Source organism: Salmo trutta, chromosome 30 (genome assembly GCF_901001165.1).
Source record: "Salmo trutta chromosome 30, fSalTru1.1, whole genome shotgun sequence".
Lineage (NCBI taxonomy): Eukaryota > Metazoa > Chordata > Actinopteri > Salmoniformes > Salmonidae > Salmo > Salmo trutta.
Genome location: NC_042986.1, coordinates 35280509 through 35308163, shown reverse-complemented (window position 1 = coordinate 35308163; position 27655 = coordinate 35280509). Strand labels below are relative to the sequence as shown.

Genomic DNA, 27655 nt, shown 5'->3' with positions numbered 1-27655 from the left:
CATTATTTTGATGGCTTTTTGCAAATCCAATCAGCTTTACATGTTGATTCGAATTTGTTGACGTAGAATTTTGTTGTTGAAATGACGTGAAATAACGTTAATTCAACCAGTTTTTGCCCAGTGGGATGAGCCTAACACGGAACCCAATCCGGCTGCACGTGTGCGCCATCATGCATACATTTATTTTGTCCCCCACACCAAACGCGATCACGACACGCAGGTTAAAGTATCAAAACAAACTCTGAACCAATTATATTAATTTGGGGACAGGTCGAAAAGCATTAAGCCTATATGGCAATTTAGCTAGTTTGTCCTATTTAGCTAGCTTGCTGTTGATAGCTAATTTGTCCTGGGATATAAACATTGAGTTGTTATTTTACTTGAAATGCACAAGGTCCTCTACTCCGCCAATTAATCCACACATAAAACGGTCAACCGAATCGTTTCTAGTCATCTCTCTTTCTTCCAGGCCTTTTCTTCTCTTGACTTGATATTGCGATTGGCAACTTTCATAAATTAGGTGCATTACCACCACTGACCTCGTTCCTCTTTCAGTCACTCACATGGGTATAACCAATGAGGAGATGGCACGTGGGTACCGCTTCTATAAACCAATGAGATGGGAGAGACAGGACTTGCAGCGTGATCTGCGTCAGAAATAGAACTGATTTCTATTTTAGCCCTTGGCAACGCAGACGCTCATTGGCGCGCAATAATTGAATAACATGGATTTCTAAATTTATTTTGCAACGTGTGGTCAGCCTATGACCGTTTTTTTATTGTATTAAAGGACTGAAAATAGCTGTGCTCTGGCTACACCATAGGGATACCCTAGAGGGTGCTGTTGAGGCTACTGAAGACCATTGCAAAACAGTGTTTCAGTTATTTGGTGGCGTGAAAATATTTAATGTAGTTATCAAAAAAATATAACTTCTATCATGTTTCACTATTTTAATTTGGTACTTCCCTTCCTCCACTGCTATATTATCACTTATGTGTGTTTCACAATACAATCTCAACTAGTGTGTGTGTACGAGAGAGAGAGAGAGAGAGAGAGAAAACACGGAGAGTGTTTCTGCACTTGAACATATTCAATATACCCGGTAAAATACGTCATGTTCGCTTTGCCCCTCTACATGCCTGCCTGTCGTAGCGGCAGCGCTGTAGCCTACTGAGAACGGGGATGAGAGATGAACCGCAGTTTATGTGTTGATATCTGTTGGATGCTGCTGCAGCAGCGACGGCCTTCCGTGTTTAGTCCATGCGGAAGAGTGCTTTCTAAACGGCTAGTAGAGGATTTCGACCTGGATCAAATAGATTAGGAAGCGGACTCACCCAGAAACATCCACCCATACCATCGAATGTGTTGATCACAGTGCGGCCCAGTTGTCCTAATTCGAAGCCGGGGGCTAGATTTGGAACGTCGCAGGAACATGGAGGTGAGACGACGGGTGTGACAAGGGAGTTTTGCCCTAGAAATTAATGTTGCAGACATGCGGATCTAACGCGAGAATGGCCTATTAATTAAGAAGGAATGCAATGATCTAGAGATATAGAATGATGTTTAGCTAGGTGAACAGATTATCACGAAAAATATTAGGCCTAGACTTCATGAATTATTATTATTATTAATACAACAATTATTATTAGTCATGTTGACAGCTTGTACACCCTATTCTGGAGATAAAATGGACATGGATTTGATACGGACATTATGTTTCACCTAATATGGACGCATCAATTTACACATTTCAGTCTGTTTTGAAAGTAATTGTTTATGGTATCATTGGATCTTATATTTGTCTCATATAGAAAATCTAACTGAAATGGGCAGAAGACCAGAACGTAATAGCCTAAAAACTCGTTGGGACTTGTCGTAGCCTACTGTTGCTAGGAATGCTGTTGTAGTTAGTTCATACATTTTTCATGTAGCAACTGAACCGTTGGAGTCATACTGTAGCCTCATTTAAGAATAACATGTGAGTCTACAGGCTTCCTATTCAGATATGAAATCAGTCAGTCCTGCAGTCATGCTAGGCTACTACCTGGGGCTTTCTCTTCTTCATAAGGAACTATGAGGGGAGGAGGAGAAGGAGAGAGGGAGAGCAGACTCTCTGCTGGAGGCCAGATTCTGATATCATCCAGTTGGGACTACAGCAGAACACAGGTACACTCACACACACGCTGACTGTTTCTCAGGGAGAGATGGGATATGCAAAAAACACATTTCTAATTCACACATTAGTACACGTGGGAAATAGGACAAATGTAAGCACCCACAAAGTTATTATTATCATATATATACACACACACTGTAGTAGCTATGTCATTGTTTTTGTGTAACAGTATACAATGTTGAGTGTTGTTCCCTGTCTTTTACAGTGACTCGTCAGATGTTGAAGCGATGGCCATGTGGACTGAGCTATAGCGCTGCAACATTCATACACATAGATGCCCCCCTCCTAACCCCCTGAGCCCCCTACAGCCTCCCCACCCTCCCTCTCTCTCCTCCATCTCTCCTTCCTCTGTCATCCCTCTACCCCCTCTGATCCCAGCCTCTTTCTGATCTAATTGTCTCTCACTGTCTTCTTCTCTCACCTTTTCTCTGCATCTCTCTTTTTCTCTCCATCACCCCCCCCCTCTCTCTCCCACTCCCTCCCTCCATCATGGTGTGTTGTGGTCGCTCTCTTGACTCCCCCTGTACCCTGGCCCTATTGGTGGGCTTCCAGTTTGCCTTTGTGGTCTACTTCTCCCTGGGGGGCTTCAGGGGGCTGGTGTCCGTACTGGTCCATTCTGAGCAGCCTGAGTTTGACTACTCCCGCCCCCACGACGTGTACACCAACCTCAGCCACCTTGGGGCGCCACCAGCCCCCCACATAGGCACCGGACCACCAGGGACAGGGGCTCAGCTGAAGGACTGCAAGGTGCCCTCACCACTACTGGGTAAATATACATGTGTGAGAGGGAGAGCCACTCCATCATGTTGTAAGGCATTATGTACTGTATGAATAATGAAGGTTTCCTACATAATACGATACATCTCCCCTCCTCTACCTCTCTCTGTCTTCTCTAGTCGGTCCTGTGTCTGTGCGTCTGTCCTCGCCTCTCTCTCTGGAGGAGATCAGGGAGAGGAACCCGTTGGTGTTACCGGGAGGCCGGTACAGCCCCCCAGACTGCGAGCCGTGCCACCACACGGCCATCGTGGTGCCGTACCGTAACCGCCAGACTCACCTCCGAGCCCTACTCTACCACCTCCACCCCTTCCTACAGAGACAACAGATTCACTACAGTATCTACATAGTCCAGCAGGTCTCTTTCTCTCTCGCGCGCTCTCTCGCTCTCTCTCTCGCTTACTTTCTTTCTCTCTCTGATCGCTGTATTTTCCTTTGCAGTGGGGTAACTCTACATTTAACCGGGCTAAGCTGTTGAATGTTGGGGTCCGCGAGGCACTGAGAGACGAGGACTGGGGGTGTATCTTCCTACACGATGTAGATCTGCTGCCTGAAAACGACCACAACACCTACACCTGTCACAATCAGTTCCCCACACACCTCTCTGTGGCCATGGACAAGTTCAGATACAGGTATGTGTGTGTTTATGAAGAGTATCAGTGTCTGTATGTCAAGTGTCATCTGAGGTTCTGGCATGTTCTGGTATTTGTCCCACCCAGGTTGCCATACCCCCAGTATTTCGGAGGGGTATCTGCAGTCACACCTGAGCAGTACATGAAGATGAACGGATTCCCCAACAGCTATTGGGGCTGGGGTGGGGAGGACGATGACATCGCTGCCAGGTGAGTAGGGCGAGGGGCTGGGAGGGACAACCACATGTGACTATACCAGTGAATTCCTTGAAAGATGTCTCTCTTGTCTGTATCTCTCTCTTCATTAGCTATTTGTCTTCACGTGTTTAATTTCTACCTCTGTCATAATATCCTGTTCATCTCCATTCTCACTGCCGTTGCTTTGCTGTGTCTCTCCCCACAGTTCATGTTTGGAGCTCAGTAAGTATCCTTGTCAGCTTGTTGGGCAGTTTGCTTGGTAGATTTCCTCCCCATTAGTTAGTTTGTTTAGTTCAGGTGGATGTGTGAAAACCCATACTCTGTCCCATAGAGGGCCAATGGACCAGTATGATAGTGGATTACACACCTCATTAGTAGGCCCCAGAGTTGTTCCTAGTGAGGTCAATTGGTCAGGGAAAAACTTGAGACGCTACCTTATCTAGTCCTGTGCTGTCTTTCAGTTATTTCACTCAAATCAACATATTCATTCTTCCTGTGTTGCGGTCTGTCTCAGAGTGCGTCTGTCTGGGATGAAGATAGTGCGCCCTCCAGTGGCCATCGGACATTACAAGATGATCAAGCATAAAGGAGACAGGGGCAACGAGCAGAATCCACGCAGGTACACACACGCACACACGCGCACACACACACACACACACACACGCCTTATTGACTCATCTCTCTCCCCCCCCCTGTCCCTCCACAGGTTTGACCTTCTGAAACGCACCAGGCTCAACTGGCATTCTGATGGTCTGAACTCTCTGACCTACGAGCTGTTATCCAAAGAGCTGCAGCCTCTCTACACCAACCTGACGGTCGACATCGGGGACGACCCCCGGCTGCCCCAGAGGAAAGCCACGCCTCCTATGCCCAAACGTGAGGTGAAGGGGGATGAATTACCTCCCCTTGTGCCATGGAGCAAACATGGATCAAAGAGGAGGGGAGACACACCCCTTGCAGCCGAACATGATGTAAAGGGGGAGGGGCAAGCCGTTAAAGGGGGTGTGGTTACAGCTGTGACTACAGCTAAACCTAAAGCTGACAAGGTAGACCACGCCCAGTCGAAGACAGTGCATCAGACTGTAGATGAGAGGGCGGGTGGGGTAAAGTAGGAAGACGTCTGGGCTGGAAATGTGGGGTGCATCTCATTGGTCTAAAGCTGCCCCCTCTCCTCTTCTCTCCTGCATCTGAAAATACAGGATGGGTGTTAGCAATGTGGAGGATGTTACTGTCCTGTCCAGTTCTACCACATCAGTGCAGATGAAGGAAAGGATATGATGAGAGGAAGCCATTTTAGACTATTGAAGATGCACTAAAATGACACACCTTCTGTTCCTGGACTGTTCCCTATGAGGGGACCAGTAAAGCTAGCTATGTCCATGAAACTGTAGATATTGTGAAGCATAGGGCTTAGGCTACAGCCAACTCAAACCCTTCTGAATGTGACTCACCTCCGGCGACAGTCCCGGTATTCAAACAACCTCTCCACCCTTCCTCTCTCAGAAGACTGTTATTACCAGTTGGTTTCATTGGTTCTCAAACCTCTCCGGGGATCCCCAGACGTTTCACGGTTTTGTTGTAGCCCTCAGTTAGCTCACCTGATTCCAGTAGTCAACGGCTTGATGAGCTACTGAATCAGGTGTGCTAGTTCTGGAATAGTTCAAATACATGGGGGTCCCTGAGGAGAGGTCTGAGAACCACTGAACCAGACAACTGGTATGTGAAGGGTGTTGTAGTCTTCTGAGAGAGGAAGGGTGGAGAGGTTTTTGAACCACTGGTCTGATGGACAGGTAACATCATGTGTGGTGAACATTAATTCTGAAGAGAGAGATTGTGACATCAGCATTTAATCAAACCCAATTGAAACTCCGGAGTTCCTTTTTTCAGCCAATGGGATGCCAGATCTTGTGAGCAACCAATCCGCTGCCAACCCACTGCTGCTCTCAGCCAATCATCTCCTAGTTGACTTCTGGCTTCAGCCTATCCACTCCCAGAAACTGCTGCTGTTGGTCTGCCCTATTGTGTGGGTCAGTGTTTCTGTGCCTTCTCTCTTCTATTGCTCTTTTATGGAGTGGGACAAAGTTGTCCCTAGACGCTGATCTGGGGTCAGTTTTCTGTTGTCCCTGTTATGGTTAAGTATATTAGGATTGGGTCAGGGTAAACTGATGCTAAGTCTGTATGTACAGGCAACTTCTTCGCCGAGCACCATTTTATATCCATTTGCCCGATCAGTGCTTTCACACTCCAGACGTATCAGATGACTGTAGGATTTATATTTATATAGAGATGTTTGTTTACTTTGAGTCGGGTGCCTCTTGATTGTGTATTTGGGTTTAGAGACAATCTAATGTAAGGGTAAAAACGTAAACTGTGTTACTAATCGCTTCACATAGAGAAAGAAATCTCTACGTAAAGGGAAGTTAAGTATTCTATGCCTCAAATACCATAGACTTGGTTCTATAGTTTATCTAGTTTGAATATACTGTCTTTAAGTGAGTGGACTTATGTCCATCCAGACCAGAATCCCTCATAGCCATCCATGTTGATTTCATATCAGCCATTTGGAATGTACTGCACATACATGACTAGTTTACTGTAATCCAAAAACGATAACATATGTTTTAGTGAGGGGAGGATCTGGAGCCAGTTTGTAGGAGGAGCTATACCTGTTCTGTATTTCCTGCTGCGATGTGATTGGATAAAGGAGTGTGTCTGGGAGGCTCTGAAGATTCTCCTGTATAGGACATAGGGTTTCATTAGAGAGATGCTCACTTCAAGCTTTTATGCTGTTCATGAACTGATAGATTTTTTTTAATATTCAGATCCACATTAGCTGTTGAAGAATCAACAACTATTCTTCTTGGGGTCCACACAAAACATAGAACATGACACAATACAGGTTACTAATGGACAAGAACAGCAACACAAACAATACGAGTAAATGAATAATACTAATCTTAAACATTCAAGAATGTGTGTTTTGAATGTTTTTTTTTCTTCATGATTTATTTCACTTAACTACTGTGTTACTGATGCTAATTTGAATGTATTTTATTTATTAAACTACTGTTAGGATTTGGGTTTTACCCGTTAAGCTTACTTACAGCAGTGAGTATTTACTCAAGAGGAGCATTCCATAGCATCAACAATGCCTCATATCAGAATGTAGACCAGCCTTTTAACATGAAAGAAAGGGTGGTTCATATTATCCATGTAGTTGTCATGGTTACTAGCACTGTGCTGAACTTATATGACGGACTTAAAGTTCCAAACCTTGCAGATACTGTAGAAATTAGATTTAGAATGAAAACAATTTGAATTCTTTATCAGGTAGAACAGCTAATTTGATATATTCTATATTTCTATTTCTGTCTTCTACATTCTAAACATTATGCCTCAATAAGCCCCATGTTTTAAAGAATGGAATGCTGTAGGCGACCCTGTTCCTGGAGTGCTGCAGGTACTGCAGGGTTTTGTTCCAACTAGTCACCACACATGACCAACTGAGCCATGCAGCACTCCAGGACCAGGGTTTCCTTCCCCTGCTGTAGTCTATGTACTGTATGTCTCTGATTCAGTGTACAGCATATCATGCATATATGCCCTCTTGCAGTCTGAATCTGTCTGGGAGAGAGCTTTACTTTTTTACGGCCGTGATTGAGAATTCCATAGGGCGGCGCACAATTGGCCCAGTGTCGTCCGGGTTTGGCCGGGGTAGGCCGTCATTGTAAATAAGAATTTGTTCTTAACTGACTTGCCTAGTTAAAGGTTAAATTAAGGTTAAAATAATATATATATATATATATATATATAAAGAATAGTTACCTGGGTGCTTTCTAATAGAGGAGGGAGGGAGGGAGGGTATGGGATCAAGGCCTCTGACTGTACAGTAGGAATATTAATCAATACTGTCAATCATTATCTGCACCTTGTACCCAATTAAATCGTTCCAATGAGGATGATGAAATGCTCCCCCCATCTTTGAGGTCACCTTTTCAACTCATGTGTGTGAGATATTTTAGAGAGTTAGAGAAAGAGAATAGTATTTTGACTTTAGATTCACTACACAGGTGGCATTCCAGTGAAACTACTGTATACCCACTATAACCAAACACTACTTCATGGTGGTGATGATGATGATGGTGATGATGCCATCCACTATTAATCAATTGTAAATGATCATCCATAGGATATATCTGCAGTCATATTAACACAGCTCTTCATAGGGACATAACCCACTAGCATGTATCATAGGAGACAGTGTGTACCTGGAAATCATTCTATATTTAATAAAATAGCTAGTTTTCTATCAGATGTTTGGTGTAAATGCAGGGGAAATAGTATAGACTATTATAGGCAATCTATTGTAACTTTAATGTAGTCACATGCTTATGACGTTTATTTCTAAAACATGCTTTTTACTTTTTCAATCATGATCAGTTTGGTGTGTTGATTTCCATACTGATAGCTGTGTGGTAACATGCTGTATTGAAAAGTGTTAGAATATTATTGTAGTTTTAAGGGGATATGAATTCTATCACTTGGACTGGGAGTTGAATGGAAGGTTATGACATGTACTTTAGTCACTGTATTGAGTTTCTAACCTGATTTCCACCTTCAGATTAAAATGGACTATCATATTTAGAGGAAATGGTCACTGGACATCTCTAGTTCTCTGGGGTTGCCGTGTCTGCTGAGCTGGGTTGTGTTTGGGAGTGAGAGGGGGGGAGATGAGGAGAGACCAGTGGAGAGGCCAGCAGAGATGGCAACCTAGAGAAATAGGGGGTTATTCTTTGGGCCATGTTGTGGAGTGTTGTGTTTCATGACTACACAGAGAAAACATACCAATAAAACACATTCAAAAGCAGACTTGCCTGCTGTCTTTTCTGTACTTAATGGAGGATGATTTGAATAGGTTGTTAGAGTAATGGCTAATGGACACTTAGGACATAGGGAATGTTTTATTACCCCATCAGAGAAACATACAGTACAAGCATATCATATACACATCAAACCATTACATCACTCTTAATGCTATGGCAATCCTGAATGTTCTATCACACAACATAAGTGGGGGATTATAGAGCAAGCCATGAGATCATACTTATAAATAGATCATGACTCCTGTTAATGTTCGATCTGTTTTCTAATCTCTGATTCAGAGGCATCGGAGTGGGTGTCGGGGGGGAGCTGTAGTAGAACTGAACAGCCATGAAATAAATACATACAGTATCTCAGAGGAATCACATGCCTTTGGTCAGAAGTAGTGTACTGGATGGGGAATAGGGTGTGATTTAAGACAGTCATAGTAATGTTCTGTGGTAGGCTATAAATCCATAATGTACAAGGTCTACATAGACGTCATACGGTTGCAGAAGGTTCCATACACACTGAATTTATTGGGACCAGCCATTGCATTGATGTAACTCCCATTGAACAACTGAGTCTCACAATCTGGCGTAGAGTCAATACAAAATCTTGGTGGAAACCATAAAAAAATGGGCAGGGACCATTTACTGGCAGTGTTTTCCCAGCTAAATATAGTTGGTTCACAGAAAATGTCTGAAAGGCAAGATATAACTCTCCTTGTGTGCCGTAGGCTGTACAGGTGGCAGTTGGAAGAGACTAACCTTCTTACCAATGTTTGTCCATTTCTGTAGCGTTCATAAAAAACTCCTTCCAAATAAATACCCTCTAGGAACAGTGGAGCCTGGGATTTAGATCAAGACTACACTGAGGTGATGTCACAGACAGAGGCCACCAGGAAGGAGACATTTCAAATGATCTTCTATTTCACGAGGAATAAAAACCATTTCAATGGCTGTATTTCAAATGATTGTCAGAAGTGTAGAGAGGAGTAGGCAGTTGCAGGTTTAGAACTACTGAGTTTATTAAAGCACTATCTATATATATATATATATATATAAAAGCGGGATGAAACCCAAAGTGCAAAATAATAAAGTACTCAGGAAATCGTAGGAGAGCTTCCTCTCAGGAAAACAAGCAACATTTACAATGACCGACAAAGACAAATGACAGAGGGAGTATTTATACAGTGATAGAGTGGGGATTGAAACCAGGTGTGTGTAATGATGACGAGACATGTCCGGGGGTTGATGAGTGGAGGGCGTTTGCCAGCAGCAGGTTCGCCAGCAGCAGGTTCGCCAGCAGCAGGTTCGCCAGCAGCAGGTTCGCCAGCAGCAGGTTCGCCAGCAGCTAGGACGGCGACACCGAATGCCTGAGTTGGACAGGAGGGGGAGCCAAAGCGAAGGCTGGTGTGACAATGATCCTCTGTTTCACATGAGGAATAAAAACCATTTCAATGGCAACCTTTCAAATGATCCTCTATTTCACATGAGGAATAAAAAAGGTGTCTCTGTCATCAAACATATTATATAGATCCAGTGGATCCAATTTGCTTTGTGGCTGGAGTTTCACTTTGGTTGGACTGTGAGCAAGCTAAAGTCTACTGTACCTCATCTTTGGCATTAGCGAGACAATCTAGTATGTTGGTGTGATAGATAAGTAAGAACAGAGAGAAGGCTGAGACAGGCTTTAGTCAACTCCTGTTAGTGCCTATGAGACTGACTGACCTGTCCCAGCCTTTACACAATCTCTCTCACACACACACACACACACACACACACACACACACACACACACACACACACACACACACACACACACACACACACACACACACACACACACACACACACACACACACACACACACACACACACACACACACACACACACACACACTTACTTCCCCGGTCTGGCATGGCCCGCTCAGAGAAACCCAGACACGTCACTCTCAAGAAGATCAAGAGTCTCGACCCTCTTTCTGCCAAGGACTCTGCTCTATTCATTAAAGAGATTTCTCTTTTTAATCTCAGAGGGGCAACCTATATTTAGGAAGGTTAAGAGTAAGTAAACATAGAATTAATTAATGTATTCTTTAATGGAAAAGACAATCTACGAAAACCTTGAACAAAACATCCCTTATCTAACTGTTAAATTCTGTTATCTAATTTCTATAGAGTTCCTGGAATTCCTATTTCATTTCCAAATAGGTATGTGAATAGCACCTACCCGTACATATAACACGTAACCTGTACATATTTCTATGTACCGTATTTGATCCACAGTATTTAATACACAGTATTTAATACACAGTATTTGATCCACAGTATTTAATACACAGTAATTAATACACAGTATTTGATACACAGTATTTGATACACAGTATTTGATACACAGTACTTGATACACAGTATTTAATACACAGTATTTGATACACAGTATTTGATACACAGTATTTGACACACAGTATTGCTCATAACACATAACATAAATGTGAGAAAGCAGCAGAGAAATACAAATAACAAAAATGTGTCAGACAAATCATCCAACCATATCTTATTGACAGGAAATAGAATAAAAATAGAAACCATCAAAAATTAGGACATTGAGTCATCAGGCCAGGGTTGTATGATCCACATTTAGTCCCTTAGCTGTTCAGCTGTTTCTATCGTACACATATTCAGCCTCAGTGGACCATTTCTTCTGCCCCAGGCCTCCTGTGCTCACAACAACACAGAGATCAAGTGAATTATTTCAGCTATTGTGGCAGTACACCCACTGGGGATCTAGATCATGCACTCGTGGCTTTTTTTTGCCTCCCAGTAAAATAATGTTAACATCCTGTCCTGTCCTCCTACACAATCTGACCTTGACTTTCCCAGGTGATTGTTTTTTTTCTTCTCTTTCTGTGTGTATGCGTGTGTGTTTGTGTATGTTTCATGACCATTATTGGTCTGGAGTAGGTATAAGGAGATGGGGGGGGGGGAATAATAAGCCTGTCTATACTTAGGGTTTGCCTGCAGCTATGCTTGCATGAGAGAGGGAGAACGAGAGAGAGAAAAATAGGGAGGATGACAGAGAAGGGAGAAGGGAGGGAGAGGTGGAAGGGAGGGGCTGTGTGACTGTGTGAGTATGACGCACATTGATCTCTTCTCCTGCGTTGTGACTGGCTGCTAAGGCTGTCTGTCAGTGAGCTAAGTGGCTGGCGATACAGGGAAGGAGAGCAGATAATGAAGCGGAGCTCACCAGCGGCAGTCTCCTCTCATTGTCTCAATGGCTGCACACGCGTTCCTCCTGCTCTCCTCTGCCTTGCTGTCTGCCCTCAGCCAGCCCACCCTGTCCTTTGATCAAGTGCCTGCACTCCTAGAGAGAAGGTAAATACCCTCTGTGATTGGGGAGAGTGATTGGGGGGGGGGGGGGATCCAAGGATGCTGGGATGCTGATGTGCAACAAGGGTCTTTCTTTCTCCCTCCCTCCATCCCTCTCTCTCCCTTTCTTTCTTTCTTTCTTCCTCCCTCTGTCTCCCCCCTCTCTCCCTTTCTGTCTCTCTCCCTATCTCTACTTAAATGCACAAGGCATCAGATCTGATAACGATGCTGTTGCTGTGAAAGCGTTGTTGAATCTGTGGTCGGATACTGTATGGTTGTGTATATTTTAGCATGCATCAGGCATTTGTCATTGATCACACGGCTGTTGTCTGTCTGGCAGGGAGCAGGTAAATATGGCCAGGACAATGGAAGGCCAGGTAAATAAGGCCAGGACAATGGAAAGGAGGGGAGAGTAGGAACAAAACAAAGGGATGGGACAGAGGAGAGAAAGGGCTGGTCTGTTGGGCTCTGTTTACAGATGAAGAGAAAGAGGGAGAGAGGGGGAGAAAGAGAGAGAGAGAAAAAGAAGGGTGAGAAGGTGGATGCTACTCGGTCTTGTCTGCGTACACACGGTCCTGCAGGTCAGATGTAGCAAGATTAAATATTCAGAGGCCAAACCCAGGCAGTACAGACCTGTCTCTGAGAGAGAGAGCAAGAGAGAAAGTGAGAGAGCAAGAGAGAGGGAGAGGGAGAGAGGGCCTTTGTCAACACTGCTGCTAGGGGCATTGACGTTGGGAAAGGTGCAGGAATCAATGTTTACCTCTGCATGGAATTTTTATCATTGATGGCAGAGAAGGATTTTTCTATCTCAGCACCACAAAGGGGGGCAATGTTGAGGCTTTATGCTTACTCTCTTGGAGATATACTTCATAACATTACAGTTGTATTCACTATATAACAATTAATCAATACTACATTGAGAACTACTGGTTGTTGTGAGGATTCTAATGGTTTTCTGTGATATTCATGGGGGTGGCAGGTAGCCTAGTGGTTAGAGCCAGTAACCGAAAGGTTGCTAGATCGAATCCCCGAGCTAACAAGGTAAAAATCTGTTGTTCTACCCCTGAACAAGGCAGTTAACCCACTGTTCCTAGGCTGTCATTGTAAATAAGAATTTGTTCTTAACTGACTTGCCTAGTTAAATAAAGATAAAATATTTCAGATGTGAATATTCTGGCAATTTTCGCTTGGCTGTTCAACTAAACAATTACCGGGACAGTATACTTTTGTTTGTTTCCATTGAATAGTTTCACATACTATAGAAATGTTTACACAACCAGACAAAGACATTCTGGATCGCTGTAATTGTATATATTTCCATGCTCATGAGTCATTCCTCGCAAATGTGGACAATGTCAACAGGCTTGACTAATTCTTTGTTTTCTCATTGCTTTGACCATCAGCTACCTTAGTTGCATTCCTTTCTTCTATCTTTCAAAAGCTAAAGCTGCATCTTCAAAACAAACAGAAGACAATAACTTATATAGTTATCCCGTGTGCTTGTCTGTCTTACTACATACAGTATATTGGTTCCTCGCTGCTCTGCCACTAACTGAGATTCTGTAATATAAAAAGAACTGCCTTTCATTTCAAAGATCTATATTCACTGGCTAGAGATTCATAGGAGACGGAAGTGTACATTCCGGGGGGAAGGTAGGATAGTAGAGAAAGATCCATATGAAAGGTACTGTAGAATAGTAGCTTTAGAGTTTCAAGAGGAATGTTATTAGCTAGACCAGGGCTCTCCAACCCTGTTCCTGAAGATCTACCGTCCTGTAGGTTTTAGGAGTGAAAACCTACAGGACGGTAGCTCTCCAGGAACAGGGTTGGAGTGTAAACCTACAGGACGGTAGCTCTCCAGGAACAGGGTTGGAGTGTAAACCTACAGGACGGTAGCTCTCCAGGAACAGGGTTGGAGTGAAAACCTACAGGATGGTAGCTCTCCAGGAACAGGGTTGGAGTGTAAACCTACAGCAGGGTATCTCTCCAGGAACAGGGTTGGAGTGTAAACCTACAGCAGGGTATCTCTCCAGGAACAGGGTTGGAGTGTAAACCTACAGGATGGTAGCTCTCCAGGAACAGGGTTGGAGTGTAAACCTACAGGAGGGTAGCTCTCCAGGAACAGGGTTGGAGTGAAAACCTACAGGACGGTAGCTCTCCAGGAACAGGGTTGGAGTGTAAACCTACAGGACGGTAGCTCTCCAGGAACAGGGTTGGAGTGTAAACCTACAGGACGGTAGCTCTCCAGGAACAGGGTTGGAGTGTAAACCTACAGGACGGTAGCTCTCCAGGAACAGGGTTGGAGTGTAAACCTACAGGAGGGTAGCTCTCCAGGAACAGGGTTGGAGTGAAAACCTACAGGACGGTAGCTCTCCAGGAACAGGGTTGGAGTGTAAACCTACAGGACGGTATCTCTCCAGGAACAGGGTTGGAGTGTAAACCTACAGCAGGGTATCTCTCCAGGAACAGGGTTGGAGTGTAAACCTACAGGAGGGTAGCTCTCCAGGAACAGGGTTGGAGTGTAAACCTACAGGATGGTAGCTCTCCAGGAACAGGGTTGGAGTGTAAACCTACAGGACGGTAGCTCTCCAGGAACAGGGTTGGAGTGTTAACCTACAGGAGGGTAGCTATAGACTCCGGACTAGAGCCATGTCCAACATCATAATACTTTTCAACTGATGAACATTCAACATACCTGTTATCTTAAACTTACCTGTAAAACATACAGTACCAGTCAAAAGTTTGGACACCTACTCATTCAAGGGTTTTTCTTTATTTTTACTATTTTCTACATTGTAGAACAATAGTGAAGACATCAAAACTATTAAATAACACATATGGAATCATGTAGTAACCAAAAAAGTGTTAAAGAAATCAGAATATATTTTATATTTGAGATTCTTCAAAGTAGCCACCCTTTGCCTTAATGAGAGCTTTGCACACTCTTGGCATTCTCTCAACCAGCTTCATGAGGAATGCTTTTCCAACAGTCTTGAATGAGTTCCCACATATGCTGAGCACATGTTGGCTGCTTTCATACTGATTCATACATTCTCTTTTTGTTCCTATTGTTTTACCTCTCTTATCAAAGTACTCATAAAACAGAGAACTATTTTCTGATTAACTTAATCTTGACCAGTAGCAGGGATCTACATTTTACATTTTAGTCATTTAGCAGACGCTCTTATCCAGAGCGACTTACAGTAGTGAATGCGTACGTTTCATTTCATGCATTTCTTTTTTTTTTTTGTACTGGCCCCCCATGGGAATCGAACCCACAACCCTGGCGTTGCACACACCATGCTGGCATTGCAAACACCATGCTCTACCAACTGAGCCACAGGGAAGATCTGACTCCTGATCCCAAGCAGACCTCACTATATTTATCACACCTCCAAATCTGTCCTGAGGTCAGTTCTTAAGCATGTAAACACAGCCACCTGAGTAGCAGAAGGGGATCTTAGAGTCTCTCTAAACGCTTTAGTCTTAATCTGCTCTAATAGTCTATTATTAGTCATCACCTGCACATACAATTAACGTATCAAAGACATGTAGGAAGGGGTAACGCAGACAGGCTATTGGTGCTTAGTGATAATGCCTCCTGACCAAGATAACACAGGTTACAACCTCAACGAGGCTTCCCTGAATAAATGAAGGGTAAATAACACAGATTACAACCTCAACAAGGCTTCCCTGAATAAATTAAGGGTAAATAAAACAGATTACAACCTCAACGAGGCTTCCCTGAATAAATCAAGGGTAAATAAAACAGATTACAACCTTAACAAGGCTTCCCTGAATAAATGAAGTGTAAATAACACAGATTACAACCTCAACGACGCTTCCCTGAACAAATGAAGGGTAAATAACACAGATTACAACCTCAACGAGGCTTCCCTGAATAAATGAAGAGTAAATAACACAGATTACAACCTCAATGAGGCTTCCCTGAATAAATGAAGGGTAAATAACACAGATTACAACCTCAACGAGGCTTCCCTGAATAAATTAAGGGTAAATAACACAGATTACAACCTCACCAAGACTTCCCTGAATAAATGAAGGGTAAATAACACAGATTACAACCTCAACAAGACTTCCCTGAATAAATGAAGGGTAAATAACACAGATTACAACCTCAATGAGGCTTCCCTGAATAAATGAAGGGTAAGTAAAACAGATGACAATTGAAAAATATCCTGGTAAACTACTTGATGTACAAGGCAGAGGTGGAGAGAGGCCCAGAGAGGTAGGAGACGCTGAGAGTTCATTGAGGTACCAATCTCCATCTCTGGAGAGCAGTGCTTCTGAACAGAGTCACTGCATTGGCAGAGCGGGCTTGTCCTGTTTACTGTTTGATGCGTACCACACCTTGTCTGCTCCAGTATAGCCAACTCAGCCCAGTAGAGAGTGTATGTGTATCGTTCTGTTGTTTGTGTTATCGTTTATCAATGTATGTTTGTGTGTGAATGTGTGCATGGTATACAGTACATCTCCATGAATGTCTGTGTGTCTGGACAGGTGTATGACTCTTTGTATATTTGAATATGCAGATGCTAGTGCGTATAGTTTATACGTGCCTGTTCCTTCTGTATGAGTGTGGGTCCATGTGTCCCCTGTGTGTCCTGTTGGGAGGTAGCCTAGCGGTTAAGAGCATTAGGTCAGTAACCGAAAGGGCGCTGGTTTGAATCCTAAAGCCGACTAGGTGAGAAATCTATTGGTGTGCCCTTGAGCAAGGCACTTTAATGTAATTGCTCTGGATAAGAGAGTCTGCTAAATTACTAAAATATAAATGTGTGTCTGTCTTTTTGTGTTGATGAGTGCCTCTGTGAGGTGAGCCAAGGAGTGGCTGTGGAATAGCTTTGATTATATAAAGGGCCTGTTCAGCACTCAGGCTCCGTGTGACAGGGTCAGCCAGTAACAGGGCTGCAGCTGACCTGGCCAAACTGGCACAGGAACAAACGGCTGGGCTTACATGCGTATATATACAAACACTTGCAAGGCAGCCTCTTCCAGCCAGCTGAAGCCTGGGTATTCACTCGTGTGTGGAGCTGTGATGTTTAGGAAACCGGGCTGATGGAGGACCTATTAGTGTAGTTGAGGGTAAAATGAGGTCTTTAGTGTCATTCGGCGCCGTAGGCCCGTGTTGATTTAGTTACATTCTATGCATATTGGGTGTAAATCAGATGGGATGTTTTTATTGAGTGGCCGTGTTGTTGTGCGTCTGTTTATTTTACGCTGGGTGTCTGGGCAGGAGAACAGATGCAGGTGATAAGTCACAGACGTCAACCAGCCTGGCACGCTATCACAGTCTCACATGCCAGGTCAAACTGCCAAACGGCACTACCAGGGCACGCGCACACATCAACTTCCAACATCATTATCTCAGCACCTCCACTTTAGGGTAAGCTCAGTTTACATTAGATCTACTGTAGCCTGCATCAGAGAAGCTAAACTCCCTCGTAATTTGATTCATACACAGAACATAGCAGCTTACTCTACATAGTGTGAGCAATGGAGAGGACCAAATGTAGACTACAAGGGACACTATCGTCACAACAGTGCCAGCTGTTGGATGGGAAAATCAAAGTATGGGCTTATGGTAATGGTTGAAATGGGATAGAAAAGCCATCAAATACTTGGAAACCATGTGTTCATTATCATGACAGCCCATCCAATCAGAAAGTTCTGGGTCAATAAAGGCAACGGGGACATTAGTAAAAGTGCTCCTGGGGGCAGGTAATCCAAACAACCAAAAGAAGGTGACCTTGCTTAAGGAACATGAATGAATTCTGCATTTGCGTATTTGATTATGTGTAAGTAAACCCGCGTCATCAGCAGCAGGGTGACTGTCTGCAGAAGACCGCCTGGTCCAAAAGCATTGAGTTCATGAGTGTTATTTTTTCTGTTTCTGTAAATGAAAAGGACACCACTTTTGCAAAATAAATAAGCGATAGCAAGCTTCTTTTCTTCTAAAAATGTTAATCTACTACGGTAGAGAAACACCATGCTGCTGTTGTGTGTCCTTACGTCTAAATAAATACTCATTAAATGTTCCTTAAGTTCATCAACTCTCCTTTGTTTGGGAACAAAATTAGACGATTAGGCTGTTGTATCCTTTATGAAACCTCTGTGCATGTTTAGCCATTGTAACTCTGCTTCCTAACATGTAGCTAGAATAAGATAAAGGAGGATTAGACACATGTCATAGGTCAAAGAAGTCAGGAAGTAGACATGATAGGTAGCTCTTCCAATTGTCCCAATGTGCATGGTCCAATTATCTACCGTTCTCCACAAATAGTTGAAGCCTATGATTAGTTAATATGTTGAATCACATGTAGGTCGATTGCTTGGCTGGAACAAACGCCTGGACCCACACAGGCTTTTTGAGGATAAGAATAGCCACTCATGGTCTAATCTCTCTTCTTATCATGCAGCTGGACCTGGAGAGCTCTCAGTGCATCCTGGTGCTCTCCTGGCACTAAACTGTGTTTTTAGCCCCAGAGACTTTGCTCCAGTGTTCCACCCCTACATTAATCCTGATCCCTCAGTCAGGTGGGCTGGCAATGAGATGCCCCTAGCCTGGCAGGAACTTCCCCTGGTGCGTCCACCTGACCTCCTGGACGGATGCTAACTGATACTAGGTTGACCTTCTTCTAATCTAAAGCTTCCTGAAAAGCACCCCCTCTAGCCCCTGACTGCTAACAGCTCACTTCTCAGAACTAATTAAGCCTGTTATAATAAGACTAGTAATTGTCCTTGACTTGAGCAACAGCCCCACCAATTATCTATGTCAAGCCCAAGCTTGCTTTACATGGGCCCGGTTTCCCGATAGCGATGGAATTTAAGTTTACACGTGTTTTAATTATGCATTGTTCCTACAACGGCCGAAGATGTAACGTGCGTTTCCCAAAATTCCACGTAGAGAGAACGTTCGCTGAACGCGTCGTTAGACCATGTGTCGATACTGGTAGGATCGAAAGAAAACCATCGCTGCTCTCAGATCAGCTTCATCCATTTAAATGTCATGTTAACATTACAACTACTCCACAATACTGACGGCGGATCAGCCCCTAGAGAGATATTATCACCAATGGCTGCAAATATTGACGCGGTTTATTATGCTTAAGAAATAATATTGCACTAAATCACAGATTGGGCACATCATTGCGCTGTTGTTACTCACCATGAAATATAGGCAACAATTACAGACAGTAGCCTATTGGCAAAACATAACTCAAATGACTGAACATGGACTTGATTTCAGTATGATTGAAACAATTTAGCTACATATGCAGTCATATTGGCTTCCATTTGAAGCAGATTTTTATTCTTCACTTGTTTGTAACAATTGCAAAGACTTTGGCAACTTTGTATTTGTAGTTAACTTCGTTCTGCAGTTATCGGCAGTCACCGCCAGACAGATAAACTTCTTCATTCTATGTTTAGCAGAGATCTGTGAATAAAATGACATGGAAGGGCAAGAAAAGCATCTAACGACGCACTTAGCTGTTCTACTAGTGATCCGAGGTAGTCGGTAAATAACGAGCGTTTTCAAGTGCAAGTTTAGTAACGATGGTTTTAACGATGCTCTTAGCTCGCATATTTAACAGTGCTACTACGAAGGTTCTAACGATGAACTTAGCTTTAAGATGCTTTTGGGAAACCGGGCCCTAGGCAATAGCACCAGAGCTAACTGCCCCAGACCATTTAACTGCTCCTGAACAACAGCTTTTGTTACAGCTCTCTAGAAATAGGGTTGGTGATCACTAGACCACGGCACACTGGGCACAAGTTGGTTGAATCAACGTTGTTTCCACGTCATTTCAACAAAACATATAAATGTGATGACATTGAGTCAGCATGGAAAACTGATGGGATTTATAAAAAGTAAATGAATGAGACATAAATTAATTTTTGGATTTTTTTTCATCCAGCCTTTACCTAAATGCAATGAGCTGATTAAAATGTTTGTTGGTTTTACTTTGAATTCAGGTTAGTTGATAACTCAATCAAATGTTTATCAAAACTAGACATTGAACTGTCATCTGTGCCCAGTGGGGAGTGCCTCTCTGATATCCTTTCCTGAACCCTGATCCTATAGTCTTGAGCCAGGTGGACAAATGCACAGAGCCATGTTAGTGGCAGGTTACTGTCTGATAACAGCAGATGTGTAACAACACAGACATGCCCAAGACTGGGGTGTATAAATTCCCCAGATGGATAGCTACCCCAGAGGAAATGATCAGGGTATCATTAAACAGCCTATCTGTCTAATACCTGGTAGTGTTCAGACAGTGAATTCCAACAATTTTGGTGTAAAGGCCTATGTAAATTAATATCCCAGCTACTTCTGCACAACATACTACAGGGCCCAATTCAGTCAAGCAAAGCACAGATAAAGGTTCCACAAGAAAAGAGCAACCAGTGAAGAACAAACACCATTGTAAATACAACCCATATTTATGTTTATTTATTTAAAATGTTGTACTTTTGTACTTGTATTTGAACATCGTTACAACACTGTATGCAGACATAATATGACATTTGAAATGTCTTTATTCTTTTGAAACTTCTGTGAGTGTAATATTTACTGTTCATTTTATTGTTTATTTCACTTTTGTTTATTATCTATTTCACTTGCTTTGGCAATGTTAACATATGTTTCCTATGCCAATAAAGCCCTTGAATTGATTTGAATTAAAGTCAAACCTCATAGCAAGTTCACTCACAATGTTTACTTTACACTGAGTTGTCAATTGGGTTAAAAGCTACACTCAACAGTCCCTGCAAGCTATTCCTCTCACAGACATTGTCATTCGATATTGATGCAGAAACAACGTATGAAGTGCTTAAAATATAGGACAAACCCTCGGAGTGAATCTGCACTGTGGTTGTTCTTTATCTATGCCTAAAAGCATTCCAGATATTTCTTTTACTTTTCATGTTGAAAAACAATATCTCATGTATAAATTTGGTCATGTACACAGACTTAAGAGTAAAAAAAATACATGTTTTGAGAATTGTTTTAATTTTTTTTTATACACAACTGCAAACTTCAAGGAGGTGTCCATTCAATGAGTTGGTCTGATGGGTGCACTGTGATGTCATAGGCCTCCCCCGGTGCTTGAGGAACAATAGAGGAGCATTAGAATAGCCCCCCCCCAGACACTTGTGTCCATGTCATGAGGATACCTGTACCACCTATTAAGATGAGCATTTGTTCAGTAAATCAGGTGATAAATGAGGTGAAAAGGAGAGTGAGACTTTAAAGGAATTGGGTGCCTTAGTTTTGTCACCAACCTGATCAGTTCTGGGTACTGACTGACTGTACAGCCTGTCTGTAAGATCAATGCATGCTGAGCAGAGGCAAGGCATTCAAACTCATAATCTAACCCAGTTCCCCCACACACACACACACACACACACACACACACACACACAGACAGATTGAGATTAGCCACAGACAGCCTAGCCTGCATGGTAAAGCTGGGCGTTATGGACAAAAATACGTATCACGATAAATTGACTGAATTATCACAATAACCATAAATAGAACGATACATTTACAACATTCATGTACACTTGTTAGCCTACTTTTATAATTACCATACTATTAGCACTACTACTACTACTACTACTACTACTACTACTACTACTACTACTACTACTACTACTACTACTACTACTACTACTACTACTACTACTACTACTACTACTACTACTACTACTACTACTACTACACTACTACTACTACTACTACTACTACTACTACTACTACTACTACTACTACTACTACTACTACTACTACTACTACTACTACTACTACTACTACTACTACTACTACTACTACTACTACTACTACTACTACTACTACTACTACTACTACTACTACTACTACTACTACTATGGGGTGGCAGGTAGCCTAGTGGTTAGAGCATTGGATTAGTAACCGGAAGGTTGTAAAATCGAATCCCCGAGTTAACCCACTGTTCCTAGGCCGTCATTGAAAATAAGAATTTGTTCTTAATTGACTTGCCAGGTTAAATAAAGGTTAAAAATATAAAGAAAATACTACTACTTTGAATGTTGTTACTATCAATTGTACCATTAGTCCATATTAGCAGACTTATTTCCTTGAAAACTTCACATTTCTCTAGTAGGCTACTTACTAGGATTATCGGTATCAATAAAATGTCCTCGATAAATTGTCGGCGTCGATCATTTTCGTTTTATCTTCCCAGCTCTACTGCATGATCAGCCTGGACAGGACAATACAAAGCTGACCGATCACAACTATACTGTCAAATGACTGTGTTTATCCTCTGATACTGCATGTAGGCCACCGCTAGTGTCAAGGTTTGATAGTAAATCAAATAAACGTTGTATTGGGGAGATATACCACCACCCCCACCCATTACCAATGTGTAGCTGCCACCACCATGCCAGCCTTTTGGGGCCAGAAAGTAGTGGTAGAGGGAAACCATTTATACAGTTACATATCCGGATATTATTTTTGACGATATATCGTATCCTTTTGACAATATCGCAATATTATATTTTCGCTAGTTGGCTGTACCTGCACCAAAACTCCAGTATTGTTCCTTCATAGCTTGTTCTCCATCTTATTTTTAAATAGGGAACCAATTTGTTTTCTGCACTTTTATTTCCAGGACTGATCTAAACGTGTTTTCTCATGGCTCTCTCTTGTCCCTCTGCAGCAGACATCGTGAGCAATAAAATCACTGTATCGAATCGCAATACATATATAATCGTGAGAATTGCAATACATATCGTATCGCCACCTAAGTATTGTGATATTGTATTGTGAGGTCCCTGGCAATACCCAACATTACCAGAATACTCAGCAGACATTGGCTATGATGATCTGGTTAGTGATCGAAAAGTGAACTGCTGAAGGTATAGTATCCTATGTGGACATAGAACATATTGGTTGGCCACTGATAGTATAGCTTGCCTATATTGCCTTGTGCTGGTTTGAAATCTGCTCTGTCAACTCTGAGAAAATATGTGCACGGACATGTAGCTGCATCTTTTAACCAGATTGTCATTTTCTCTTGTCTCTACAGCACAGAAGTCGACTATGTTACAGAGGTCCCATACCCAGCTGTGAGAATCAGAGCGGGTAAATAACAAATCATGTCTCATGATTATGAGCCTGATGCAATCAAGCCTGTCTTAGACATGTTTATGCAGTATCGGTTTAAAAACTACTGCCCAAACATACAGCTTGAAACATCAATGTCCATGTAGGTAGGCAGTGTATTTGTAAGCAAATATATTTTAGCCAAATGGTATTTGACGGTTTTATTTGTGTTTCTGTGTGTCAGGTGGTATTGATGGAATGAGCTTGGTGGCTGAGGGTTATGTGCCCACTGAGGAAAGCCCACTCAAAAGATTACTGAAGGTAGAGGTCTCTCTGTCTCTCTTCTCGCTCTCTTTCTAACCCGCTCTCTCTGATCCTGTGCATCGTAGTATCACATCGCCCCCTAGGGGACACTGTTCAGATTCTCTACAGTTTGTTTTACTAGTCTTACTATTACTACCGTGATAACTGTGTGTGGCGTTTCTTGTCAATCAATTATATTAATTGATCCAATCTCCCCTCTACCCCTCCTCTCTGCAGCGGGATAGCTGGCACCACCTCAACCAGCATGGCCATGACAAGGGCAAGAGAAAGCTGCTCCAGTCCCCCATATTCGGGCCCTACTCTCCTCTGAGCGTGGCCTACAATGGCAAGACCTGCATCCTGTTTAAAGCCAAGCGCCTGGCCGTCCGCTACAAGAACCACACCTTCATAGACCTGACGGAGAAGACCTTCGGACCCAACGCCCCTGTGGACACCAAGGGATCCATCTGCACCAAGGAGAAGGCTACGTAAGTGCTGTAAATCAAGTCCGACCATGAGTTGTATCGACTGCTATGTAGTTATCAAAAGTTTAAATTATACATTCAATTAATGGAGGAAAATATTGTTACAATGAGATGTCCTGTATATCTCACTCAGGATCTACCTACTAAAGGCCCGGTCCTTTTCAATCAACATATGAGTTTGTTTTTGTACACAGGCTATCACTGAAATTTGGCGATGTGGAGGACCTCAGGGGACTTGTTATCAGGTTGCAGATGTCCAACACGTTCTACGAGTCGGCAGGGCAGAACTGGTTCACCTTAGACAGCGTCCACATCCACTACAACTGGACCCATGAGGCTACATTCAACGCCAGCGAGGTGTACGCCCCCGCCACGTCATCCTATCACTGCCAGCATGTCAGCAGTCAGCACAAATATGACACCCTCCTGGTGCCCAGCTCACACACTGACACCTCAGCTAACTGGCACATCACGTTTACTGACTTCCAGGTATGGAGCTTTGACCGTTTTTAATGACTGATTGATTTATCTATAAAAAAAACTTTACTTCACCTTGTAATATTTCCTATTTCCTCTCTTCCTCTCTGCAGATCCAGGCGTTCAACGTCATGTCTGATAAGTTTGCGTCGGCCAGCGACTGTGCCACCTTCCTGACCCCAGCCATACTGATGGGCCTGGTGACCTCTCTGATCCTGCTGTTGGTGTTGGCCTACGCTCTGCACATGGTGGTGCACCTCAAACACATCGACCGCTACGAGGAACATAAAGCTATGGTGTATTTCCCACGCAGGCTGAGCAAAGCTCTAGAGCGCAGGGCCTCACAGCAGTACGAGCTACCCGACAAGAACTGCCTGTGAGAGAGGGAGGAAGAGAGAGGGAGAAGATAGAGAGTCGTGGATGCTGATGAATGAAAGTGGGGAAAAGTTGCACCCACACTGTTTTCCATGCTTCCAAATGTTTGTTTACTAGTGACAACTATTTTCACCTGTTGGCTTTTGCCTGTTCTCTATTATAAGACCAACATGTTAACATGTTAACAATACTAAGCTATCACATTTTTTGAAGCATTAAAACTGTGTTTGTCTACCATCCTTCCTTTTTTCATTGACCTGAACCTTCACATTCATTTCCTACCTAAGGTTATTGGATGTTAAACCCTCTTGATCGTGGGGTTGAAGGTCAGGAAGAGACCAGGGGCCCTGGAGGGACACAGTGCTACCAAGCTTTCACCTCAGCCAGGCACTGAAGCACCCGATTCAACAGTTAACGACTGCAGCTAACCCTGCCATCGTCCAAGCCTGCTTAGGGGCCCTCACCCCTTAGCATAACTGGGCTTTGGTGTGTGGAGTCCCCACTTCCCATCCTAGCATTGACACATTGCCAAATTCATACCAATACAAGGAATATTTTGTCGAATCTCATGGCATTTTCACTGAATTAGCTGCACTCTGTCATAAATTGAACAAGGTTGTCTAGCACAGTGTTTCTAAAATGGAGTGTGAGGACCCACTGGTAGATCACAGACACATCTTACTGGGTTAAGATGGTACGTGAGCTGGAAACTTGTTTGAGAAAATCTGGAGGGTATCTCAAGAATCCTAGAGGGTTTTGGTGGTTCATGTTACAAAACTATTTGGGAACCACTGGTCTGGCACCTGGCTGGAGTGAACTAGATTGGTCACTGTGGCTCTCCTGAACCTCTGGGGTTTCCCACCCTGCCCCTGGCGTAGACTTTTGGGACTTGAATGGACCAGCCACCAGTCTGAGGGGTTCGACTAACTAGCACAACATGGGTTAGCCTGGCAGGCGCTAATGGCTAACTCTCAACACTAAAGACTAAACATGGAAATAAGCTGCACAAGACTGCCCTTCTGAGGGCAACGAACGACGCGGGTCTATAGGAAGACGTCACTCACTGAGAGTCTATGGAGTACGGACAAGGGAGGTGAAGGAGCTGCCAGCCACGCTGCTGGGTTTTTGACTGCCAAAGTGAAGCTAAAGGATTTTCCATTACGCATGACAATGTGAACATGAGAAGTACAGTTACAATGTAAATAACAAACGAAAAACACTCAAATGTACAGATGTATCTCTCAGCTGAAGTTTTTTTTAATATTCAGTGTAATCAAGAAATACTACTAGGTACAGGAAGGCTATTCTACTACTGCTCATAATCACAAGGATATACAGTGCTGTAGATATGTTAAGGTCGTATGATCATAGCTGTTTACTATCTTCAGATGGCGCACAATTACATAGTTATCAGTTAAACATTGTGCTATGAGGATCGGTGACAGTATCAATGCATATTCATTTTTTTCTACAGTATTACCATATAACACTGTCTGTCTTATAATTGTCTTGAACTGGGCCAGACATGACACCCTAGAAGTACAGTCCAGTTTAAAGGTAGATTCAGCAGTATGACATCATTGTCCACGGTGGGGCAACTTCCTGCTTCACAGACACAATAACAGATTCAAATCTGCCAATATTTCCCTTTCTGGGGAAGAGCCAATAGGGGCAGTCTTGGCAGATTATAATTTTGTTGTTGTTGATTTCTGTAAGCGGGATGTCACCCTGCTGTGTATGATGATGTCATATTGCTGAGTCTACCTTTGATCCAACTGTGACTTTCCAGTACAAATGTAAACATAGGGACGATACTTATGGAATGCCGTCCGTCCGCAAGTACATATAGAGGCCATTATACTCCAGAGACAACACTAGCAACCAGTAACAACATCAGTAACTCACTATTACAGAATAACACTCAGCATGACAGTAAGTAGATCTTACATTCGATATGGCAGTTCTGTCAGTCTGTAGCAGTGTACTTTGGTCATAAATGTATCCTACAAACTATGAAACCAGTGGAGGAGGTTTCTCCATGGAACAATTTATGTAGTTTGATCAATAAACAATAATCAAATTAAATTGCTAAGAGTCGCCTTGTTATGTCTGTTGGGTTATTTTGCCCTTACCACGGTAACGGAATTGCATTGAGACTCAAATTTTTCACTTTAAAATGTATACCAAACAAAAACCATTGATTTCAAAGTTTAACAAAGCATACAACTCTATGCACAATAACTATTTTTTTTACATTTTACACGAAGAACTGTGCAGATGCTAAGTTTGGTAACAGAATTTCAGTCAAATCTCACTCATAATTATGGATATGAATGTCATTTTCTTCATGGTGATGTAGCGGTACACAAAGGTAGAAATATCCTCCTTTGCATATTTGGGTATTATTCTACACACTGGCAATTATTTTGGTGAACTCTGCCCCTAAACAAGACCAAATTTGGTTTGGACCCAACCAAATCTGAACCAATCATAGACGTCTATGTTTCACACGTTTGGACATCAAAGTACAGCACAGTTGAGATGCGTTCAGAACAGTACAGTAAAGTATAGTTCAGAACAGTACAGTAGAGTTCAGAACAGTACAGTCCAGTAGAATTCAGAACAGTACAGTAAAGTAAAGTATAGTTCAGTACAGTACACTACAGTACATTACAGGGTACTCAACTCCAGTGTACTGTACTCTACTATACTGTCCTGCACTATACTAAACTTTTTAAAACTTTACTCTACTGTACTCTACTGTACTGAACTATGCACTTCAAACCTGTGAAACATAGACGTCTATGATTGGTTCAGATTTGGTCAGGTCCGGACTGGACCAATCCTAAATGTCTAAGTTTGGTCCAGATCAAGGCCGGTCTGGACATCTGAA

At 42.9% G+C, this 27655-nt stretch overlaps 2 protein-coding genes across 3 annotated transcripts; both read left to right on the top strand.

Moving 5' to 3' along the window:
• The first annotated feature begins 1064 nt into the window (after positions 1-1064).
• Positions 1065-8648, top strand: b4galt3 (UDP-Gal:betaGlcNAc beta 1,4- galactosyltransferase, polypeptide 3). The gene is made up of 8 exons (XM_029723937.1): positions 1065-1439; positions 2070-2167; positions 2383-2943; positions 3074-3309; positions 3393-3583; positions 3671-3793; positions 4296-4400; positions 4488-8648. The coding sequence occupies exons 3-8, from the start codon at positions 2667-2669 to the stop codon at positions 4891-4893; spliced, it is 1338 nt and encodes a 445-aa protein (XP_029579797.1). The 5' UTR covers positions 1065-1439; positions 2070-2167; positions 2383-2666; the 3' UTR covers positions 4894-8648.
• Positions 8649-11843: 3195 nt separating this feature from the next.
• Positions 11844-26847, top strand: LOC115168553 (V-type proton ATPase subunit S1-like protein). Of its 2 annotated transcripts, XR_003870696.1 has the most exons (7): positions 11844-12021; positions 23106-23161; positions 23367-23443; positions 23663-23913; positions 24105-24399; positions 24501-24823; positions 25050-26847. XR_003870696.1 is itself a non-coding variant. In XM_029723936.1 (6 exons), the coding sequence occupies exons 1-6, from the start codon at positions 11921-11923 to the stop codon at positions 24765-24767; spliced, it is 1047 nt and encodes a 348-aa protein (XP_029579796.1). In that variant the 5' UTR covers positions 11844-11920; the 3' UTR covers positions 24768-26847. The 2 variants fall into 2 exon arrangements, 1 of the variants encoding a protein (XP_029579796.1); XM_029723936.1 differs by having other exon boundaries at positions 24501-26847.
• The last annotated feature ends 808 nt before the right edge of the window (positions 26848-27655 follow it).